Source organism: Mustela nivalis (genome assembly GCF_964662115.1).
Source record: "Mustela nivalis genome assembly, chromosome: 4".
Lineage (NCBI taxonomy): Eukaryota > Metazoa > Chordata > Mammalia > Carnivora > Mustelidae > Mustela > Mustela nivalis.
Genome location: NC_139023.1, coordinates 87,252,128 through 87,273,537, shown reverse-complemented (window position 1 = coordinate 87,273,537; position 21,410 = coordinate 87,252,128). Strand labels below are relative to the sequence as shown.

The window sequence follows — 21,410 nt, the reverse complement described above, 5'->3', positions numbered from 1 at the left end:
TGAATTTTGAAGCAAATAATAGTGGCAAGTTAAAAGTGAATGGCTAAGGGAGAAAAATGCTTTCTTTCTGTAATATATATTCCAGAAATACTTTCCACCATTGATAAAACAATATTCACAGAGTCAGGCTGAAAACTAGCTAAAGGGGACACTCTTCTTCTCCCTGGGGGTCTGGGAGCAGAAGAAATCAGAGACAGTTACCAGCCCCCGCTCCATTCTCACCTCTCTTGACCTCAAACCAAGAGAGGAGTGCAGAAGGCTTCCCCCATATGGAGACCAAGGGAATGTGGCCAGGCAAACCTAGGTCTTCAGAGGTGATAACCAAAGAATTCCAGAGAGGCATGTTAACTCCAAGGACAAAAGTGCTAGCCTGGCACCCCATTCTAGCTGCTCAACTAGTGTCAGGTGGTCAACTTTTAAAAATTAAATAAATATGGCATTTATATACATACATCTTTATATGTGTACATAAATATGCACATACATACCTATGCATTTGTAGCAATTTCCAGAAAGCAACACAAGAGGCTTTTAATTATAGTTATACCTGGGCTCTAAGAAGTAGAACTTAGGAGCCATAGGAGAAGGGAGATTTTTGCTCTCCACTTATACCCTTTTGCACATTTTGAATACTCTTAAACGCAGTTTGAATATTTCTATTAAAAATAAAATGCATCATAGGTGCCTGGGCGGTTCGGTGGGTTAAGCATCTGCCTTCAGCTCAGGTCATGATCTCAGGGTCCTGGGATTGAGCCCCCACTGGGCTCCCTGCTTAGTGGGGAGCCTACTTCTCCCTATGCCTGCCGTTCCCCCCTGTTTGTGCATGCTTTCACTCTCATATAAATAAAATCTTTTAAAAAGTAAAAATAAACATAGTAGAGAGCCCAGATATGAACCTTCAACTTTATGGCCGAAAAGTGGGAAAAAAATATACAGTGGAAAAAAGACAGTCTCATCAATAAATGGTACTGGGAAAATTGGACAGCTATGTGTAGAAGAATGAAACTCAACCATTCTCTTACACCATACATAAGGATAAAGTTGAAATGAATAAAAGACCTCAATGTGAGGCAGGAATCCATCAGAATCCTAGAGGAGAACATAGGCAGTAACCTCTTCAACATCAGCCACAGCAACTTCTTTCAAGATATGTCTCCAACAGCAAAGGAAACAAAAGCAAAAATGAACTTTTGGGACTTCATTAAGATCAAAAGTTTCTGCACAGCAAATGAAACAGTCAACAAAACAAAGAGGCAACCCATGGAATGGGAGAAGATATTTGCAAATGACAGTACAGACAAAGGGCTGATATCCAAGATCTATAAAGAACTCCTCAAACTCCACACAAACAAAACAGACAATCATATCAAAAAATGGACAGAAGATATGAATAGACACTTCTCCAAAGGAGACATACAGATGCTAACAGACACATGAAAAATTGTTCATCATCACTAGCCATCAGGAAGATTCAAATCAAAACCACACTGAGATACCAACTTACACTAGTTAGAATGGCCAAAATTAACAAGACAGGAAACAACAAATGTTGGGAGAGGATGTAGAGAAAGGGGAACCCTCCCATACTGTTGGTGGGAATGCAAGTTGGTGCAGCCACTTTGGAAAACAGTGTGGAGATTCCTCAAGAAATTAAAAATAGAGTTTCCCTATGACCCTGCAAATGCACTACTGGGTATTTACCCCAAAGATACAGATGTAGTGAAAACAATGTTCATAGCAGCAATGGCCATAGTCGCCAAACTGTGGGAAAAACCAAGATGCCCTTCAATGGATGAATGCATAAAGAAGATATAGTCCATATATACAATGGAGTATTATGCCTCCATATCCAACTTTTGTATCAACGCGGACAGGACTGGAAGAGATTATGCTGAGTGAAATAAGTCAAGCAGAGAGAGTCAATTATCATATGGTTTCACTTATTTGTGGAGCATAAGGAATAGCACAGAGGATATGGGAAGATGGAGAGGAGAAGTCAGTTGGGGGAAATTGGAGGGGGAGACGAATCATGAGAGACTGTGGACTCTGAGAAACAAACTGAGGGTTTTTGAGGGGAGGGGATGGGAAGTTGGGTGAGCCTGGTGGTGGGTATTATGGAGGGCATGTATTGTATGGAGCACTGGGTGTGCTGCATAAACAATGAATTCTGGAACACTGAAAAGAAATTTTAAAAAATAAATAAAAATTAAAATAAAAAAGTAAAAATAAATAAAAATAAAATTCATGTTTTTAATGCTTATATATTTTAATCCCTTAGTTGACAAAAATTTTTAAATATGGGTGCTTATTGGCAACCATTACATTATAATCTTTCTGAAACTAATGAAATGCCCTATCAGTGTAGTATGGATGTATGTTGTGTAGGGTAGCATGCTGAGTGAGGTATGTGGAGTGTATGGTGAGTGTGGGAGACAAGGAGGTGCAAGACTGGATTGGGTCTGTGGTGTGTTTTGTGTGTGTGTGTGTGTTGGTTTGAGGATGACTTTTTTTTTTTTTTTAAGATTTTATTTATTTATTTGACAGAGAGAAATCACAAGTAGTCGGAGACACAGGCAGAGAGAGAGAGAGGGAAGCAGCCTCCCCGCTAAGCAGAGAGCCTGATGCGGGACAAGAACTGGGAAATAGCATTCACTGAACTGCATCAAAGAGAACTTTGTTTCAAGACCAAACTCTATTACAAGGTTTTATTTTTTTAATACTTTATTTATTTATTTGAGAGAGACCATGAGGGGGAGAAGGTCAGAGGGAGCAGACTCTCCATGGAGCAGGGAGCCTGATGTGGGACTAGATCCCAGGACACTGGGATCATGACCTGAGCTGAAGGCAGTGGCTTAACCAACTGAGCCACCCAAGCGCCCCCTATTACAAGATTTTGAACAAATCTGATAAATACTGTTATTGTGGCAGGTGAGTATGTTTTGTTACTCCTAATGGTACTGACTTACTGGGTTCATATTTTTACTATGAAGCTACAAACTGGAATTCTTCAAATGGCTAGAATTTCCATATGGCATAAAAGATGAATTTTATGCTTACCAATGATACTAACATTTTCTATAACTGCAGAAGATATTTGCAGAGTATATATGTCTGAAGAGTTCCAATCTATACTCAAATGCATTATCTTGGGGGAAATAAACTCATTATTAAGGTGTCACATCTTAATGGACAGGGCTTTTTATCTAATGATTGCTATCTACAACAAAAATCACTTATAAAAACCCCACCTTTTCTCTCCAAAAAGTGTGATTTTAAAATACTGGAATATGATTTTTAATGAATTTTTCTTTACATTTCTTAGTATTTAGAAGTTTTTTCTTAGTATCTCTTCCTCTTTTAGAACTAATATCTCCATATTATGTATTTGTGCTGAAATGTGGTATATTAGTACTATACAACACATATCACATGAGTCATTTTGATTTTATCTTTAAAATATTCTAACACTGAGTTAAGTGTGAAGTCAATTTCTGAATTAGAACAAATTATACAGCTATTTCAAAATAAAAGAGCTGATCTAATGCTACTTATCTTCATGGTGAGTCCATATAGGAAGTGACTTTGGGGAAAAAAAAAAGATTTCTAACACTGTTTCTCTAAATGTGACATGAGGACCACCTGCCCCAAGATCATTTGGAGTGCCTATTAAAATGCAGATTTCTGGGACCCATCATTAATCTGGAATGATAGAATGGTGTGAGTCACACTGAATTCAACTTGTCCACAATCATAAACATGGCCCCAATGTCAGCTGGTCTTGACAATGCATCTCCTCTAGCATGAGAAATAAGGAAGCAACGAGGGTGAAAGGGAGAGGATGCCCTGCTTTAGTAATACTAACACTGAAATGATTTTGCCAGATAGTTTCTTACCTTCGGATCCTCATCCAGTGGGCTGACTCATTCAGCCCTGCAAGGGTCCATTGCACAGGGCCTTCTTTCTTGTAAGAGCACTGAAGTGACCACTGACCTATACCAGATGCTCTACAAGTACCAGTGTAAGCTCAGGCTGATATGGATTGCTGGTAATATCTGTCTGCTGTGGACTGAACTGGTACCCCCAGAAATCCATATGCTTAAACCCTAATTCCCAGTGTGATGGCATTTGGGGATGAGCCTTTGGGAGGTTTGGAGGCGATTATGATTGGATGAGGTTATGAGGGGAGAGCTTACATGATGGGATCAGTGCCCTTGCAAGAAGAAACAGCAGAGTGGTCTCATGTTCTTTCCCACCCTTTGTCTCCCCACCTTAAGTCCCCCACCCCACCCCCATCCACTAGGGGAGGACCCAGCAAGAAAACAGCCACCTGCAAGCCAGGAACAGAGAGCTTTCACTGAAAACTGACCATACTGGCACCATGATCTCGGACTTCTGACCCTCACAACAATGAGAAAAAAACACTTTTGTTGTTTAAGGCAGTCTATGGTACTTTGCAGACAGCCCCAGCTGAGTAAGACAGTGACCATACATCTTAAGAAAAAAAAAAAAAATGCATGCTATATGAAACAAACTTTGGGTTCTTGGCACTTCTCCAAACACTTAAGAAGTTCTTTCTGAGAAATACTTTGGATACTTTGGTGTACCCAAAGGCAACCCTTTGCTCCATTCCATTCAGAGGTAAAAATACGAGTAACACTCCTCAGTTTTTGTAACTCTGACATAAACTCATCTGACTTCTAACAATGTTTCCCTAAATGTGACATGAGGACCACCTGCTCCAAGATCACTTGCAATGCCTATTAAAGTGCAGATTTCTGGGACGCATATTAGATTAACTAAATCAGAATCTCTTTGGGGATATGGAATATGCATTTTAATTTTTTTAAAAGATTTTATTTATTTATTTGAGAGAGGGCGTAAGAGAGAGCATGAGAGAGAGAGAGAGAGTGAATGCATAGGCAGAGGGGAGGGGCAGAAAGAGAAGCAGACTCCTCAAGGAGTAAGAAGCCTGATGCAGGGCTCGATCCCAGGACTCCGGGATCATGACCTGAGCTGAAGGCAGATGTTCAACCAACTGAGCCACCCAGGTGCCCAGGAATGTTTATTTTCAACGAGCATCCTTTGAAACTCCCAAGCACACTAAAAGTTGGGAACCTGCAGCATAAAAACAATGGGATTTTCCTGAATCAATGACCCCAGACTATGAGATCTTTAAACATCTGTTATACTGGCTCTGCCAAAAGTAAACTTGAAATAACATGTGTGGGCAGTGCAGCCTAAGGGACAAGAGGCTTTATGTTCCTTTAGGTTCCCTTTGTTTTATTACCATTTAAAATTTGAAATTCAGGAAGCAAGTCCCTGAGTCAAATGAGAAGCCTGCAAAATGCCTTCACCAGTGACTCTTTAATGTCATGCCCTTGTTTTTATCAAGGATTGATATTTTTAAAAGGTTAGTTACTATGTCTTCTTCAAAATCCATTTAAAGGGTTAAAGAGGTCATCTATTATCATATCCATAACCACTGTGTCTTTTATGAGGATTCAAGTACTAAAATTATCCTAGAATTGTGTATTAATAGGCCTCTCTCCAGATCAGTTTGCTTCTGATAATCTAATAATATATAAACTATATAATAATATACATAACTATATAATACTATATATTACAGTATATAATACTATATAACTATATAATAATATAAAAACCATAAAATATATAAACTATATGACCCTTGCCTTCCCCTCTCCCCCCAGGAAATACAGTAATTTAGCCAAGATCTAAAAGTACTCAGTTACCATCACTATTCTACCTCAGATTTCTGGTACGTACTTTTTTCTCCTCCGAAATGATCTCTCACACAGATGTAAAATCAATTATCCTGTATTCCAGGTGCTCTATATCTTTTTATGGTTACATGAATTCTTTTTTAAAGAAACATAGTCTTAATAAATATCCCCTTGCATGTGCACATATTACTGCATAGCCAGATAATGCTTATTTGTCATTATCCAGGGACCCATAGGGAGTAAGTACTCAAAAACTATCTGTTCCATTGAGCTCCCAAATCTCTTCCCAGGCTCTGTCCTCTCCCTTGACCTCAAATCCCACATGTAAAATTATCTGTCCCTGGGTCACTCTAAAATGTCCCAACTCACCCTCTCCCTTAACAAGCACCCCCTCCAGATTAAGCAACTTTTTTATTTTTTTAAAGATTTTATTTATTTGACACAGAGAGAGAGAGAGAGCGCGAGAGCACAGGCAGGGGGAGCAGCAAGCAGAGAGAGAGAGAGAAGTAGTCTTCCCACTGAGCAGGGAGCCCTGTTCAGGGCTTGATCCCATGCCTGAGCCAAAGGCAGCTACTTAACCAACTGAGCCACCGAGGTGCCCCCAGATTAAGCAATTTCAAGGTCATCTATGACTCACCATCTTGATGTTATCAGTCTCAAAGTTCTGAAGCTTCTGCTTTGGAATGTTTCTTGTACTGGACCCTCCCTTCCAATTCTCATTGCCAGCACCGTTCTCCAGATCTTTAACCAATCATAGCTGGATTATTACAGCTTTCCAGCAAAGATGACAGGAAGGAAAACTACTAAACTTGACTCAGCACCTGGCATATAGGTACGTCTTTTGTGCTATCGTATTTAACTCCCATTTAGTTACTATCATATTTAATTTCCATTTAGTTATGAATCAGGTATTAATTCCAGAAAACTGGAATTTAAAAAACCTGCCCACCATAACACAGATAGCAAAAACACAATCTGGGCTTCAACTGGGGTCTGTCTGACTCCAGATTCTTTCCGGTGCCACAAACTACTCCTAATTTTCCTCCTTTTATGCCACAGCCATCCCCAGCATCTTGCTCTTTTTAAATTCTGCTTTTACTCTCACAGGTCTCTTAAACAACCACAAACAAACTAGAATCCTCCGATTGACCTTCAAGGATGCTGAGCAGCCAACCTTGTTTTCCTTGCCCCTCAGATTCATTTCTCACTGTCCTATAAACACATTATCCTGCTTATTTCTATACTGTCAAGGGTATTCCTATACAGTCAAGGGTATTTTTGGAAAAAAGTAGTAAAGTGCTTTTCTCTTTGGTCTTTCCAAATATAGTACCTTTGCCCTGGTTGACTCAGGACGCCTTGCTGAGGGGGTAGCTGGAGAGCTGTGGTAGGGGGACGGGCGAGTGGTTAGTTAGAGTTAGGTGGGTGAGTTTAAGGGAGAAGCAGAGAAGACAAAATTTAGAGGCATGCAAAGAGAAAGAATAAGGTAATTTTCAGCTTTTTGTTGGAAAAATGGGATTTTGCAAGCAGAATCTAGGAAAGAGAGAAATTGTCTTGAGGAAAGATTCGCTCCGTTCCTTTATCTCTCTAATTAGTTCTAAAGGAACCTGATCATAGAATGTTCTCAATACCCAGACAAGACAGCTTCTGACTGCAAAGCCATGACGCTTCTTGTCCTAACAGAAGAAAGAAAAAATAGGAAAGTAAAAATTAAGATGTAGAGTCAAGAAAGTGAGGAACCACTGAGGGCAAGAGATCTGGGACAGCCCAGCTCAGTTAAGTAGGGAATGGTGTGGGATTTCTTAAGCCACCCTAAGTTCCCATGTGGTGTGGACCCTGTGCTGAGAGCCAGAGACCCTCTTCCCTGACTAGGGACACCACTGGTGCTGTAAGCTGGATTAGAGCTCAGGAGCTCCTGGAAGCTGAGCTCAAACCATATATGCCAAGGAGAATGTCTGGGTTCTAACAAAGGCAAGTCAGCCAAGATCGAGTGCTTTTCACTGACAAGCAGCACCCAAGTAGACAATGAACCTCACCCAAAGACCAGAAGAATCAGAGGACAACAACTCTTTCTTTCTTCTAGGAACACATAAATTCCCTTCCTCCAGTGTCCAGATGCTACAGAGGACAGCGAGGCAGGGGAGGGGTGCTTTCTGAGAGCCTGAGCTATTTTACCCAAGCAAGGGGCTTTTTTTTTTTTAAGATTTTATTTATTCATTTGACAGACAGAGATCACAAGTAGGCAGAGAGGCAGGCAGAGAGAGAGAGGAGGAGGAAGCAGGCTCCCTGCTGAGCAGAGAGCCCGATGCGGGACTCGATCCCAGGACCCTGAGATCATGACCTGAGCCGAAGGCTGAGGCTTAACCCACTGAGCCACACAGGCGCCCCAGCAAGATGCTATTTATTAAAAGGAAAATTTACTTTATAACATCAAATTAGGATCAATGAAATTGGCTTCACAGCGTCTCCCCAGAGTGCCCTGAAGTAGAGGTGTATATATGAACCATAAGGAGACTATGACCCCTTGTAGAGATTGGAGAGAAGAATCAGTAAGCAAAAGTTCCTTAGATAGGAACTCGAGGCACAAGGAGGCACTGTCCTAGTTGACCTCATCCCTGCATTAGTGTAGGGCAAGTCTCCCCTCCTGTTAACTCACATAACTGTTTAATTGCTCAATTAACATAATTGCTTAATTGATTGATTGTTTAATTTGCTTGTTGGATGAGAATAAGTGTCTGTTTAGCAAACAAACAGAAAAAAACCCAAAATTTAAAAAACGAATTTCAACCACGAAATGGACATTTGGTTCATTTTTTTTTTTTTCTCTCCTGGTCAGCAGAAGGGAGGTTGAAGAGAAAGACCTATCACAGGTAAATTACAGAAGCAACACGTGGCTGCGCATCTAAGTTTTTCATTTCTTGACCCTGCTACACCTGCCTCTGGGTAGTTCCTTTTGTTTCCATTCCTGGACCTACTCTTATTTCTGCCCAATTGACACTAAATCTATAGACAAAGAGACTCAGTCAGAATGGTAAGTCACTTCTTTAAGGTCATTAAAGGATAAAGACTTAGAAGAAGGGAGCGCAGAGGTCCTTTCCCAGCGCTCTGTACTCTACCATGCTGTCTCCAGGGAATAAGAAAAAAAATGAATAAAGGTTGCAGATCAAAATATTGTTATTAAAATGTATGCTTAGTTTACATTTTGGAACATCTGGGTTCTAGAAAGAGCAGCTTCAAAAACCTGCTCTTTGGATTGAATCACCATCTCTTTAGGACTCAGCAACAAATGAACATTATTAAAGAAGTCAAATCCTTTATTGACACGGAGAATTAGCCAACTACTCAATTCAGCTAGTAAGCTGGCAAACAGACTAATAACACCATCAGTGTGTGCCAAAGCCATGAGGGTAACACCTAAGTTGTTTTGACGAAGCTGTTCGCCCCACTGAAGAAGGTGAACGTGCCAACCGGCCAGGATCCAGTCCGTCATTCTGTGAAGGGCAAGAGGAACAGAAGGAGCCACATAAGCTAAGTACTGTGAAAAGCACAAGGAGGTGGTGGGGGGAAAGCATCAGAGAGCAACGGCCATGTTACAGTGTTGGGGGGTGGTGATTACTGGAAGTGGCGATAAGGGGGGAGTGGTGGGAAGCAGCAGGTGCTGACAAAGGACAAGAAAGTCAGAGAAGGAAAGTCAAAAAACAGACAAACCTCATAGGCCCCCTGGCAAGCAGGCAGCTGTCAGTCAATGTGCTGTCTCTGGAGACGCCTGACATCTACAGGATCTGGCTTTTCTGTGAGCATGCTCGCAGGGAGGGAGGGCGTCTCACAAACAGCCTCAGTGGTGTCATCAAAAACACATGTTTTGAAAATCTCTTACTATGTGTATTTGGAGATGGGAAGAAGTGGAGTGGGGGACACTCTGAACTTCAGTATATCCCCGAAGGGCATCAGCATGCAAGGCTAGAGGAAGGCAGCCCAATCTATTTAACTGCTTGGTGTATAGGGTACGGAGCTAAGGGGAGTCCCAGGTCCCATATTGCCTACGCTAAGCTCACAGCTACCCACACCACACCAGCACAGCAGCAACCAAACCAACAAGATAAGGAGTTCCATGTAAGAAACAGGAAAGCATAGCTTTCATGTCTAAAGATTCTCATCCCACCAAAAAAAAAAAAAAAAAAAAAAAAAAAAAAAAAAAAAGTTAGAGATTCCAGCACTTACAAGAAGTCTGGAGAGATATCTGGGTCTCCACAGTAATTAATTTCCTGACAGTTTCTGTTGGCCTGTGCTATATTCAGAATCCTCTAGGTATGAGTTTAATAAATCTATTAGACAATGCTAATTTGGGTTTATGCCGTAATCGCCAAGTCAGAGAAAAGAGGCTATTGTATATTTAAGGAGGAAAGCTCCGGTCTTCCCTCTTCATCACTTTCCTTGTCATCCCTCTCGAAAGCTCTTTGCCAGACCCCTCAGCAGCCAAAACCAGAAAAGCAAAAGGGCCACTTAACAGTGTGTTCCTTCTTCCACTGGGAGCAGAAGGGAGGGCCCCTAATCATTGCCTGCATGACATGATAATACTTCTGAAACTCATGTACCTTCTAGAACTTAGATGTTTCTGCTTCCAGGAACTGTGTTTTGTGTCAATTCTGTTAAACTGACTGTTGCATTGCCTTTTTTTTTTTTAAGTTTTTATTTATTTAACAGAGAGAGAAATATAGCACAAGCAGGGGGAGTGGGAGAGGGAGAAGCAGGCTCCCCACTGAGCAGGGAGCCTGATGTGGGACTCAATCCCAGGACCCTAGGATCATGACCTGAGCTGAGCCAAAAACTGAGCCACCCAGGCGCCCCTGTATTGCTTTTTAATTATCTGCTTTCATGCCTGGCTCTACAATGATACTGTAACACCTTAAAGGCAGAGACCTCCTCCCTTTATCTCTATACAGCTGGTTTTTAATATGCCTATCTACCTATTGGAGCCAGGGGTGCACAGATGCATGAGTGCTTAAATCCAGAGAACAGACAAATTTCCCCTCTAGTTAAAGAAAACTTTTTGTTACATATGAATATGTGTGGAAATAGAGGCAGAGGGGAATTAGAATAATTCTTCTATAAAAGTCACAAATAATATAAATTAATAATCAGAAGTTAAAGTAATGTAAGCAGTTATTCTTCTTTCAAGGCAGATTTTTGCTTAATCACATTTGATTTTTAGTTACACCACAAAAAACTATCTGATGAATCCCACATCTCTTAATTTTGATATTAAAGTGATATTTAACAGAATATGGAGATAAATCTTAAAATTAAGAAGCTCTAATAATGAAGCTTATCTTCAAAAATAAACTTTCACAATACTTTCTAAAGCTAATGTTTATTATTTCAGGAATATTAAATGAATAATGAAACTAGAAGTCAAATATGAATTCAGTGTGTAACTGAACAAGAATTGAGATAAAATAAACTCAATAATAAAATAAAAATCTTCTACTCACCAAAAAAAAGTCCATATTTGGCTACTAAAATATATTAGATGCTATTATATACATATTAAGACCTTATATAATATACATATAAACTGATTATATATATGTACATATATATACTTTTAATACTATTAGAAGCAAAGGAATCTGGTTTTCTATCACTATCATCTATATCCTAAGTCAAAAGTCTTACTGGTTTTTTTTTAAGATTTTATTTTTTTGACACAGAAAGAGAGATATCACAAGTAGGCAGAGAGGCATGCAGAGAGAGCGGGAAGCAGGCTTCCTGCTGAGCAGAGAGCCCAATGAGAGACTCTATTCCAGGACCCTGAGATCATGACCTGAGCCAAAGGCAGAGGCTCAACCCACTGAGCCACCCAGGTGCCCAGGTCTTACATTTTTAGATGCTTGTTCCTGTCTCATCACTCTGCAACCTACTTTTCAACAGAATCCCTATGTACCATTACTACTTGACAAAATATATTTAGAAAAACCAACTGCTATGAATATTAGCATCGTCATGCCCTTTCCTTAACAAGTCATATAGTTGTGGACATTTAAATCTCATTTTTTAAAATCTCATTTTTTAAAAGATTTAAGACCAAATCCATACTATCAGCTATTATTTGAATAGTGAAAAGTAGGAAAGTTTACTTTTTAATCAGGGATTTCTTTTGTTTAAGTAACTGTAGACAGACATCCCTGGCCTAGATGCTAAATTAAAGACAAAACACTATACCAATCCTCATTATTCTCATAAAGTCACTGCTGAGCCCCTTATGCCCAAGTGTGAAGTTGGTCACCCATAGTTTACAACTCCAGATCTTCTATGTGGGGCCAGACTCTTATGTGCTCATCCTGCAAGGGCCGCTAACCTGGCTTCCATGCCAAACTTACACTGTGTGGTGTTGAGGGCAGCGTTGAGAAGGAAGACTGCTGGTCAAGGTAAGAGCCTCCCTCCTGAGGAGACTGCTCAGCGGCCATTCACTGTTCCTTATGCATGCTCTCTAGGGGGACAATCTCAATCCTGAGCCAGGAAGTTTAAAGTATTCCTTCCTAGCAAGAGCCTAGGAGCCCAGTAAAAACAGGTTTCTTTCATGTCACATTTCCCATGGTGTTTTCTTGCTTACTGTCAACTGAGGTAAGGGACTTTATGGGATATTGTAGGCAAAGGCAAAGCATAGTGGATAAGAATATTGGAGGGTGTAGGAGAGGGAAAGAGAGGAAGGGTGGGAGAAAGAGAGAGAGAGAGAGAAAGAGAGAGAGAGGGAGGATAAGCAATGCTATCCCAGGACAGCAATGAAAAATTCCTAAAATTCTAACCACATCATTAGATGATGCCCCAGTCCTGTGCCATGATTCTCTCACCACTTTGATGTTAAGAAAAGAGAAAACCATAAATGATATTTGGCAGGGGGTCAATTACGTTTTGAGATACTCTTTTCTCCTTTTTGTTTCCATCCTCAGTGCTCCCACTTAGCTTACGAACTTTCTCAAGTTGACCAGTCATCAGCAGTCAAATTGAAATGATGAATTAATTGGATCTCATAAGTGAATTAATACTAATTAGTAGTGTCCTGTGTTATTCCTCCTAGGAGTAAATGCATTTTGTGAATTAGAGGTCCAACTTCAGCTTCCATTTATCAATTTGTAAAAGAAGAGACTGGACGAGATGCAATCCTTTGCAACTCAAGCGGTCTATTTGTTTTCCCCAAAAATATTCCCTACTAGTTAGATTTCGGAAGTGTGGTACTAAGATGACTTTAGGTGGGGGAGTTCAAATGACCCTCATATCACACTGTATAGCTTACTATCTACTCCACTCACGCAATAAGATCAGTCACGATTAAGAATAGTTTTCCTTCTGCGGTCTTGGTCTGTTAATAATATAGTTTTCATTAGGGCTTAAATGAACATCTGAAGCATAATCGTAGGGATATTTGGTTTCAAGATGAAGGAATAAAGGCCTCTCTTAACTTTTCTCCTCTTCAAAATTATCCCCTCTAAACAGCAAGGAAAACAGAGAAAAATAATGTAGATTTCATCTTCCATGAAACCAGAAGACATTTGTTGATATCTGTAACTACACAACATGTGAAGTTGGAAGAAAGGTAAATGATTTAGTAGAGACAAGGGAGGTCCAACTAGAGTGCCAGAGTGCCTGTAACAAGAAGCAAGTTGATCCACCCTGCTCAATGCCAGAAAAATCCCAGAAATTGAAGGCAAAAGAAATCCCAGAAAGTAGAGATGGGGCAAGAGCCAAAAATAAGGGAACTGGCTGAAAGTCTGTAGAAAGAGTAGGTAGACCTCTTTCCCCAGATCTCTACCCGACTGACAGATACCCTTGCCCCTATAAGAAAGATAGGATATGAAATCTCCAGAGAAACAGAAACACAGCTGCTCTGGTGGGGATACCAGACCCAAGAGAGGGCAGGTACTAAGATCTCTTCTCAGTTCCAGCATGAAATATTATATAAACACAAATTACTGCTTTTGTTATGACACATTTTTGGCAGTACTTCCTCTGAAGAAAAACTAAACAGAATCTTCCTTTCAAGAAGTCTTTCTCTTTTAAAGATAATACTGCTGAGAAATCTAATGACTATGTGTAAGTATATTAATACATAGAAGGATTGATTCTTCTTCCCACGAGTAGACTCATAAGCTCCTCTCTTGATTTATCAGGTATTTGCTAACTATGGGTCAATTCTTCTCGTTTCTTGAAACTGTTCTTTCTAGGCAGCTTTGCCTTAGTACCCACCTGCTCCTTCATCTTTTTCTGTGTCCTTTGCTTGCTACCCTTTCTCTGTACTCTCTAAACAACAAAAAGAATCATTCCGAAAGGGGAGTCTAGGGCTCTCCTTGTTTCTCTCTTTACATTCTTTCTTTGGATAATATCCTATACTCACATGACTCAGCAACTAGCTCCATCAGCCAGTGGATTCTCAAATTTTCCCAAGCTTTAAACTTGCATTCCCATCTTCCTGCTTGACACATCTAATCAGAATTATCTGAAAAATCAGATCCTCCTCTTTGTCTTTTCCTTTTCAACAATGACATCAATAATCTTAGTTATCTAGGTCAAAATCCCCAAGTCATCTCTGACCCTGCTTTCTCTCTCTCTCTCTTTAAGATTTTATTTATTTACTTGAGATAGAAAGTGAGAGAGAGAGAGGAAGGGAGGGCATGGAGAGGGAGGGAAGAAGGAGAGGGAGAAGCCGGCACTCTGCTGAGCAAGGAGCTTGCCATGGGGCTAGGGGCTCGGGGCTCAATCCCAGGACCCTGGGATCATGACCAGAGCAGAAGGCAGACGCTCAATCGCTCAATGGCTTACTCAATTAAGCCACCTAGGCACCCCCGCTGCTTCCTCTTTAAACCCCTCCTGGGCAGTTAAGTTGCATATTGCATTGATCCTATCTGTGTATTCAGTCTTCCAATGTCTCTCCTTTCTACTCCACAGTACTACACTATTACATATCCTAATCTCAGCCTGAATGGCTTTAGTAGCCCCCTAATTTATTTATTTGCATTCTCTGAATTGCCATGTCAATCCATCCTACTCTCAGACTGTCTCTGATCAAATTGCTGCTGCTCTGTAACCATTGATGGCTCCCTATTGTCTCCTCCTCACAAGATCCTCCATATTAATGCCCAAACCAATAGATCCAGCTAAACCTCACTGGTCTCCTACACACATTCAATGTTCCAACCAAGCTCAATTAGTGTTCCTCAGACATACCTAGCATTTTGGGGGAAGGGCTTCAATTAATTTCCCACTCTGTCTCTGTCTCTTATCCTATCTTTTAAAGCCCATAAAGGTTTCCTTGATTTCTCCACGACCTTACCATAGTCTGTCACTCTTTACACTTGATCCTTCATAGCTCCATCCTTATGTGTATGTTTTTATGGTACTCATTTTACTCTAATTTATAGCATAGTAGCTCATGCCCAGTTACATTTCCACCTCTCCCTCATGAGATTTTAAACTCCTTGACTGCAGAAAAGTTGCCATACTCATCTTCGGGGCTTGCTGTACCTAACTTGCACTTGCCACATGCAAATGCTTAAGAATTGTCTTTGAATCACGTGAGAGCTGCCTTCAGATGCCTTTTGGAGTTTCATCAGATACATTTAATAACTAAAAACTTCAAGAATGAGGTAATCTTGCCAGTGACAGACTACTTGGCGCAAAGTTTGCAAATAACTGGGAAAAGGAAAGTCTTGATTTGAATCAATGGTTGAATCAAGAGTTCTACCAAAGGATATTTTTTAAAAGTCTTGTTAGTGATATAGCAGATGACATTCTTTCTCCAAAGTCAGTCTGTTTAAAATTCCCAAGTGGAATACTGGAGCACAGAGCAGTGAAATGAGCAACAGGATTACCCTCAGGAATCTTTTTGGTAAAAGTGGGATTCTATCTTCAGCATCCTGGCTGAATTTAAAGCCAGCTATTCTAGTCTGATTCCTGAAAATGACCCTGGGTCTTTGAGAGACTGGTTATCCCGCCCCAATTCCATACCAGGCTTGTTGTGCTCACTCTCTGAGCTGTTAAACTGGGGCTATATTCTAAGTGAAGGTGGAATGAAGAGCTGATTTTTTAAAAAAGATTTTATTTATTTATTTGACAGACAGAGATCACAAGTAGGCAGAGAAACAGGCAGAGAAAGAGGAGGAAGCCGGCTCCCTGCTGAGTAGAGAGCTCAATGCAGGGCTGGATCCCAGGACCTGGGATCCTGATCTAAGCCCAAGGCAGCGGCTTTAACCCACTGAGCCACCCAGGCGCCCTGAAGAGCTGATTTTTTTTTATTTTTTTTTATTTTTATTTATTTATTTGACAGAGAGAAATTACAAGTACACTGAGAGGCAGGCAGAGGGAGAGAGAGAAGAAAGCAGGCTCCCCGCTGAGCAGAGAGCCCCATGCGGGACTCGATCCCAGGACCCTGAGATCATGACCTGAGCCGAAGGCAGCGGCTTAACCCACTGAGCCACCCAGGCGCCCCTGAAGAGCTGATTTTTGCTACAGATATCAAACTAGTGCCCGACGTTAGCAAACGACAGGACTCAAACATGAAGAGATTGCTGCCCTACCTCCCAAAGAAACGTTTATTAGTGTTTGTCTTCTGAACATGACCGGGTCTTCTCAACTACTTTACAAAGTAAATACACTAGGACATTTACTTGTTGAATTATGTAAAGTCAGAAAACAGAAAAAAATGTTCTGTTCTATTAGCAGGTAGACAAGTCTGTGATAGAATTTGCCTCAGTATTTTGTGTAGTTGACCTCAAACTCCAAAAGGCCAAGTGAGTAATCTCTGCTCCACCCTACTTTCTCAGATAAGAGGGCTGCGGTGTCCCATTTAGTGTGGATTTATGGTAGCAGGGGAAAAAAATTAAATAATCAAGAAACTGAACTGGGTTATAAAAACCAAATTGGCAAAAGGAAAATAGGCAATGTCTTTAAACCTTAGAGAGGCTGGGAAGCATGCTGGCCGCGCTTTAATCCCTAAGGATATACCTTCCTTCCATTTCCTGGGACATTTCCACCCTAGGCTAATCTTAGGCAATAATTGAACCACATCGGGATGCGTCGCTCATTTTAAATGACAACCCTTCCCTAAGCTATCTGCTCCTAGCCGCTGATTTCCGTTTTTCAATAAGCAAATCCGGAAAGGCCAGGAGCGGGTTCTGAGCGGGCTGAGCCCTGTGATTAGGTCGGTCTGGAGGTCGCCCAGAGGCCCGGGACCAGGGGTGTGGCAGCTCTAGAACAGCAGGGGGCGCTGCGTAACCTCGGTCCCTTCACCAAGAACCACTTACCCCGCCCAGACGGTAAGTACGGCCTGCTACGTCTGGCCCCAAGTTCTCTACCTAGGTCTGCGCGTTTTTCCTAAAAAAGACAGTAAACCTCGTGGCACGCCCAAGGTATGTGACAAGGAAAATAGCATGCACCCTATAAAACTAAGGGTTCTCTTTTAATCCTCTCTATGTCACGTAGCGGCGAAGGCTGGCTCCAAGATCTGGAAATTGAGAAAAGTTGCTCTTTCTCACACACTAAGGGCCGACTTCTACCTTCCTTTAAAAAGAAAACAGCTACTGACCCTGAGGCGCCTGGGAACTACAGCCAAAGTTCCCACTGAACAGTTCAGTTCCCGCGCTACCCCGCGCCCCCTCTCCCTTGGGGATCTGGCTTCAGTTTGCCCCCAACTGTGAACGGGCCATCGAGAAACAAGGCGACTGGGCAAACTTACGCCCACACAATCGCACACCTTTCCTTCCCTTCTCCCCACTTCCCTGGCCCCGCTCGGCACCGCCGGGAGCGTCGCGGGGGAGACGCACGTTCCCAGCGCGGTTCCACGCAGGGGAGCTGGGGAGGAGGTCGAAGTTCGAGCACGCGCCTGGGTCCATGGGCACCTTCTCATTCTCTGATTTCCTCGGGTAAGCTCAGGGTTCCTACGCCGAGGGGTCCCGGCCGCGGGGCAGCCGTGCGCGTGTAGGAGAGGACGTGTCTGCTTGCTGCAAAACGAGTCTGGCGTCCGTTGTGTGGGTCCGGGGCCGTTCCGTGCGCTTGAACCGGGACAGAGCCCCCAGCCACGCCTTCAGCGGTCCCCAAGTCCCCACACAAAGCAGAACCAAGCATCCCCAAGTCGCCCCGAACAGAACTGTCATGCCACTCCGGGCGACGTCTGGGGGTCCCTGGCACGTCGTGGGGCGGCCTCGGGAGCGCGCCATCCTGCCCCCCGCCCGGCACTGCCCTCCCGACGCGCGGGCCGCGGGCCGGCCGGGTACTCACATGTCCAGCCCGGGGGAGAAGGGCGGCGGGCAGTAGCCGCGCGGTTCCCGCGGGGAGGGCGCCGAGCGCGGCTCGAGCCCCCCGTTGACGCCCCTCCAGCCCCGCCGGCGGCGCTGCGGCTCCGAGCCTTCGTCCTCGCCCTCCTCCTCCTCTTCCTCCGGCGCGGGGAAGGTCACCCTCGCTTGCTCCTTGCACTTCCTGACCTTGGTGGACATCGCGCCCGCCGCGGTCCGAGCGTGGGGATGCCGGCCGCCCGCCGCCGCCGCCGCCGCCGGGTCTGTCCGCGGCGCCCCTTCGGCACCGCCGGCCGCTCCGGCAGCCCCGGGCAGCCCCGGGCGGGAGGGCAGCGGGAGAGAACGGCGCGGCCCGACACCGAGCGGTTAGAGGCGGGAAGCGAAGCCGAGTCGCCGCCGCCGCCGCCGCCCACCATGAAACCGTGGGAGCAGCCGCGGCGGCTGTGGCTGCGAGGAGGACGCCCGGGGCCGAGTGGGGCGCTGGTGCTGGGAAGGGCTCTGCCGCCCGGCGGCGGCGGCGCCGAAGCCTCCTCGGTGCGGGGCTCCCGTCTCCGACAGCATCACTTGCTAGGACACTACCGTTACTCAGGGTGAAGGACAGAGAGGGAGGGAGCGGGGCGGGGGGGGGCGGATAGAAGGAGGGGGAGAATCAATTCCTTATCGGAGCGCGCTGGAGAGGAAATCAGACCAGCAGGTAGGGAGCGAGGCAATCAGAGAAACTTCCCTCCGTATTCTCCCATTTCTCTGCCGGAGGAGCTACACCCTTTTCCACTTAGAGATACAAGTTTCCTAAGAAAGGGAAAAGGAAATCGTCTGGCTTGCTCATTTTTCTGCATGCGTATTTACCCAATTCGACTCCAGATTTGTTTCAGCAAATATCACTTGGTCATTGCGTTACTCTAAGACTGAGTTAAAACCGCAGAGGTTTAAGTACATTTCCTTGGGTGCCTTTGTACCCCAAGAACGATAATGTTTGAACATGCACATGCTTCAGGTTTTTTCTTTAAAAATAAGTCTCAAAACCATTTAACAAGATTTATATACATACCAATATTTTCTAGCAAAATTTAAAGTCTCCTTTCTAAAGTTTCAATAGTAATAATAATTAATAATTTTTTTTTCATTTTAAAAGTCAAAAGCAGTATTTCTTCTGGAAGAAAAGATTCGTGGAGTTTTAGTCAAAAGGAGTCTTAAGGATCAAAGAATTTGTCTCTTGTTTTAGAAATAAGAAAACTGAGGCCTAGAAAGACAAAGTAAACTAGTCACAGAAGGCAGCTAATGGGAAAACTCAGATTAGACTGAGTTAAGTGTATTTTCCAAGGCTTTCTATTGCCTCTATTGTCTCAAATACACAGTTTTCAATCAAGTCCAACTTGGAAGAGTCACAGAAATACCAGACATGCTATGATAAGATAAAATAAGATACTCATGTTCTAACTGTATCACTTACACTGTATTTTTTCAGGGAGCAGTTCTTCCTGAAATTAAATAAAACTTAAGTAAGGATATGTAGTAGCTCTTTTCAGTTCAGTTCTTTAAAATTAAATGAAATATTGTGTTTTATTAAGTTGATAACAAATCTGCATGTTTAAGAAAATGATATTTTTTGTACATCTGACACAGAAAATATAAGTAAATATTGTCTAGTGCTTTACACTTGGAAGCAACTTTTCCATATTAGTACATGCAGAAATGGAGGTGTTAAAATCTTCACAATATATGTTTCTAGACCCCTTCAATTCCACTTCGGAAATATCTCTAAAGCAAGACTGCTCTCTGCACCCCAATACCACTGCCTCAGTTCAGGCTCCCATTGACCTCCTGGCTCTCTGTTTTTATGCAGCCTACCTCTCCCAATACCATTTCATTTTCCACACTATTAGACAGACCATGCTCAGAGCAAGTCTGATCGTGACTTTTCGCTATAAAAATCTCTGGTGGCTTTCCACTGCTTTCAGGTTAAGATCCAAATTTGGCATGCCCAGCCCTTAGTGGTCTGACCTTATTACTTCACTCTCTCCTCCCATCCTCCCTCATACACATTCTAACTCCAATTACCCTGAACTTCTCACTCATCCCCTGACATTCTAGACACTTTCTCATTTCCTTGCCTTTGTCTCCAGGACTCCTGTCACTGAAATGTCTCTCTTCCCCTGTCCACCCTGCACACTTCTACTTTTTCCCCAAAGACTTCGGTTACGTGTGGCTTCCAATCTGATCCCCTTTCTATATCTCAGTGAAGTTCTCACAGCCTCTGGCCCTTACCCATGGCACTCTGTGCATACCACAGTCTTACCACCGGTCACATCATACTGAAATTAACTCTGTGCCTGTGTCCTCTTTAGACTGAATTCCTTGAGAATGGTGTGGGGTCTTAATCACTTGTTTGTTGCAGAAGCTCAACAAATATTTGTTGAATTAATTTATGAAGTCTACAGCTTCTTTATAATTATGTTAAGTTCGTGAACTGCTTTCTTTTTTAAGATTTTATTTATTGAGAGAGAGTGCATGAGAGAGCATGAGGTGGGGAGAGAGGCAAGAGAAGGGAGAAGCAGACTCCCTGCAGAGTAGGGAGCCTGAGTACTCAGGGCAGGATCCCAGGACCCTGGGGCCCTGACCTAAGCCCAAGGCAGACACTTAATGGACAGAACCACCCAAGGGCCCCTTGAACTGCTCTTATTAGGCTCTGAATAGAAGCACTTTGGGAATGCTGGAGTTATCAGGGTTTACTCTTTCACGCTGTATTAGTTTTGCTAGGGCTGCTATAACAAAGTATCACAGACTGGATGAAAAACAGAAACTCATTTTCTGGCAGTTCTGGGGGCTAGAAGTCTGAGAGCAAGATGTTGGCAGGGTTGTTTTCCTCTGACAGATTCTAGGTGATCATCTTCTCCTGTGTCTTCACATGGTCTTCCTTCTGTGTCTGTGTCCTAATCTTTTCGAAGGGTATCAATCATTTGGGTTAGGGCCTCTGACCTCATTTTTAACTTCAATGACCTCTTTAAAGACTCTATCTTCTAATAGACATCCTGAGGTGTTAGGGAGTATGACTTCAACATATAAATTTCCAGGGGGTGGAGGGGGGCAGCTCAGTTCAGCTCATAACATAGACTAATTCTCCTGGTCTGAGAGAACTCTTTTCCCAGAGTCTGCTAACATTTTTATTCTTAAGAAGTATGTCCCTGATATTATGCTGAGCGAAAAAAGTCCATCAGAGAAAGACAGTTATCATATGATCTCCCTGATATGAATAGTCTAAGAGGCAACATGGGGGGCTTGCGGGGTAGGGAAGGAAAAAATGAAACAAGATGGGATCAGGAGATAGACAAAATATAAGACACTCTTAATCTCACAAAACAAGCTGAGGGTTGCTGGAGGGACG

At 42.9% G+C, this 21,410-nt stretch overlaps 1 protein-coding gene across 6 annotated transcripts in view; it reads right to left on the bottom strand.

Annotated features, from left to right (window-relative positions):
- TRPC3 (transient receptor potential cation channel subfamily C member 3) overlaps positions 1–18,333 on the bottom strand; it is a 72,356-nt gene extending 54,023 nt beyond the window's left edge. For 5 of the 6 annotated variants that reach the window (XM_082726778.1, XM_082726779.1, XM_082726780.1 and 2 more), the window contains exon 1: positions 18,015–18,333. In XM_082726778.1, coding sequence (XP_082582904.1) covers positions 18,015–18,229 — 215 coding nt within the window. In that variant the 5' untranslated portion in view covers positions 18,230–18,333. The remainder of the gene's footprint in view (positions 1–18,014) is intronic. The other variant, XM_082726781.1, reaches the window with a different exon arrangement.
- Between the last annotated feature and the right edge of the window lie 3,077 nt (positions 18,334–21,410).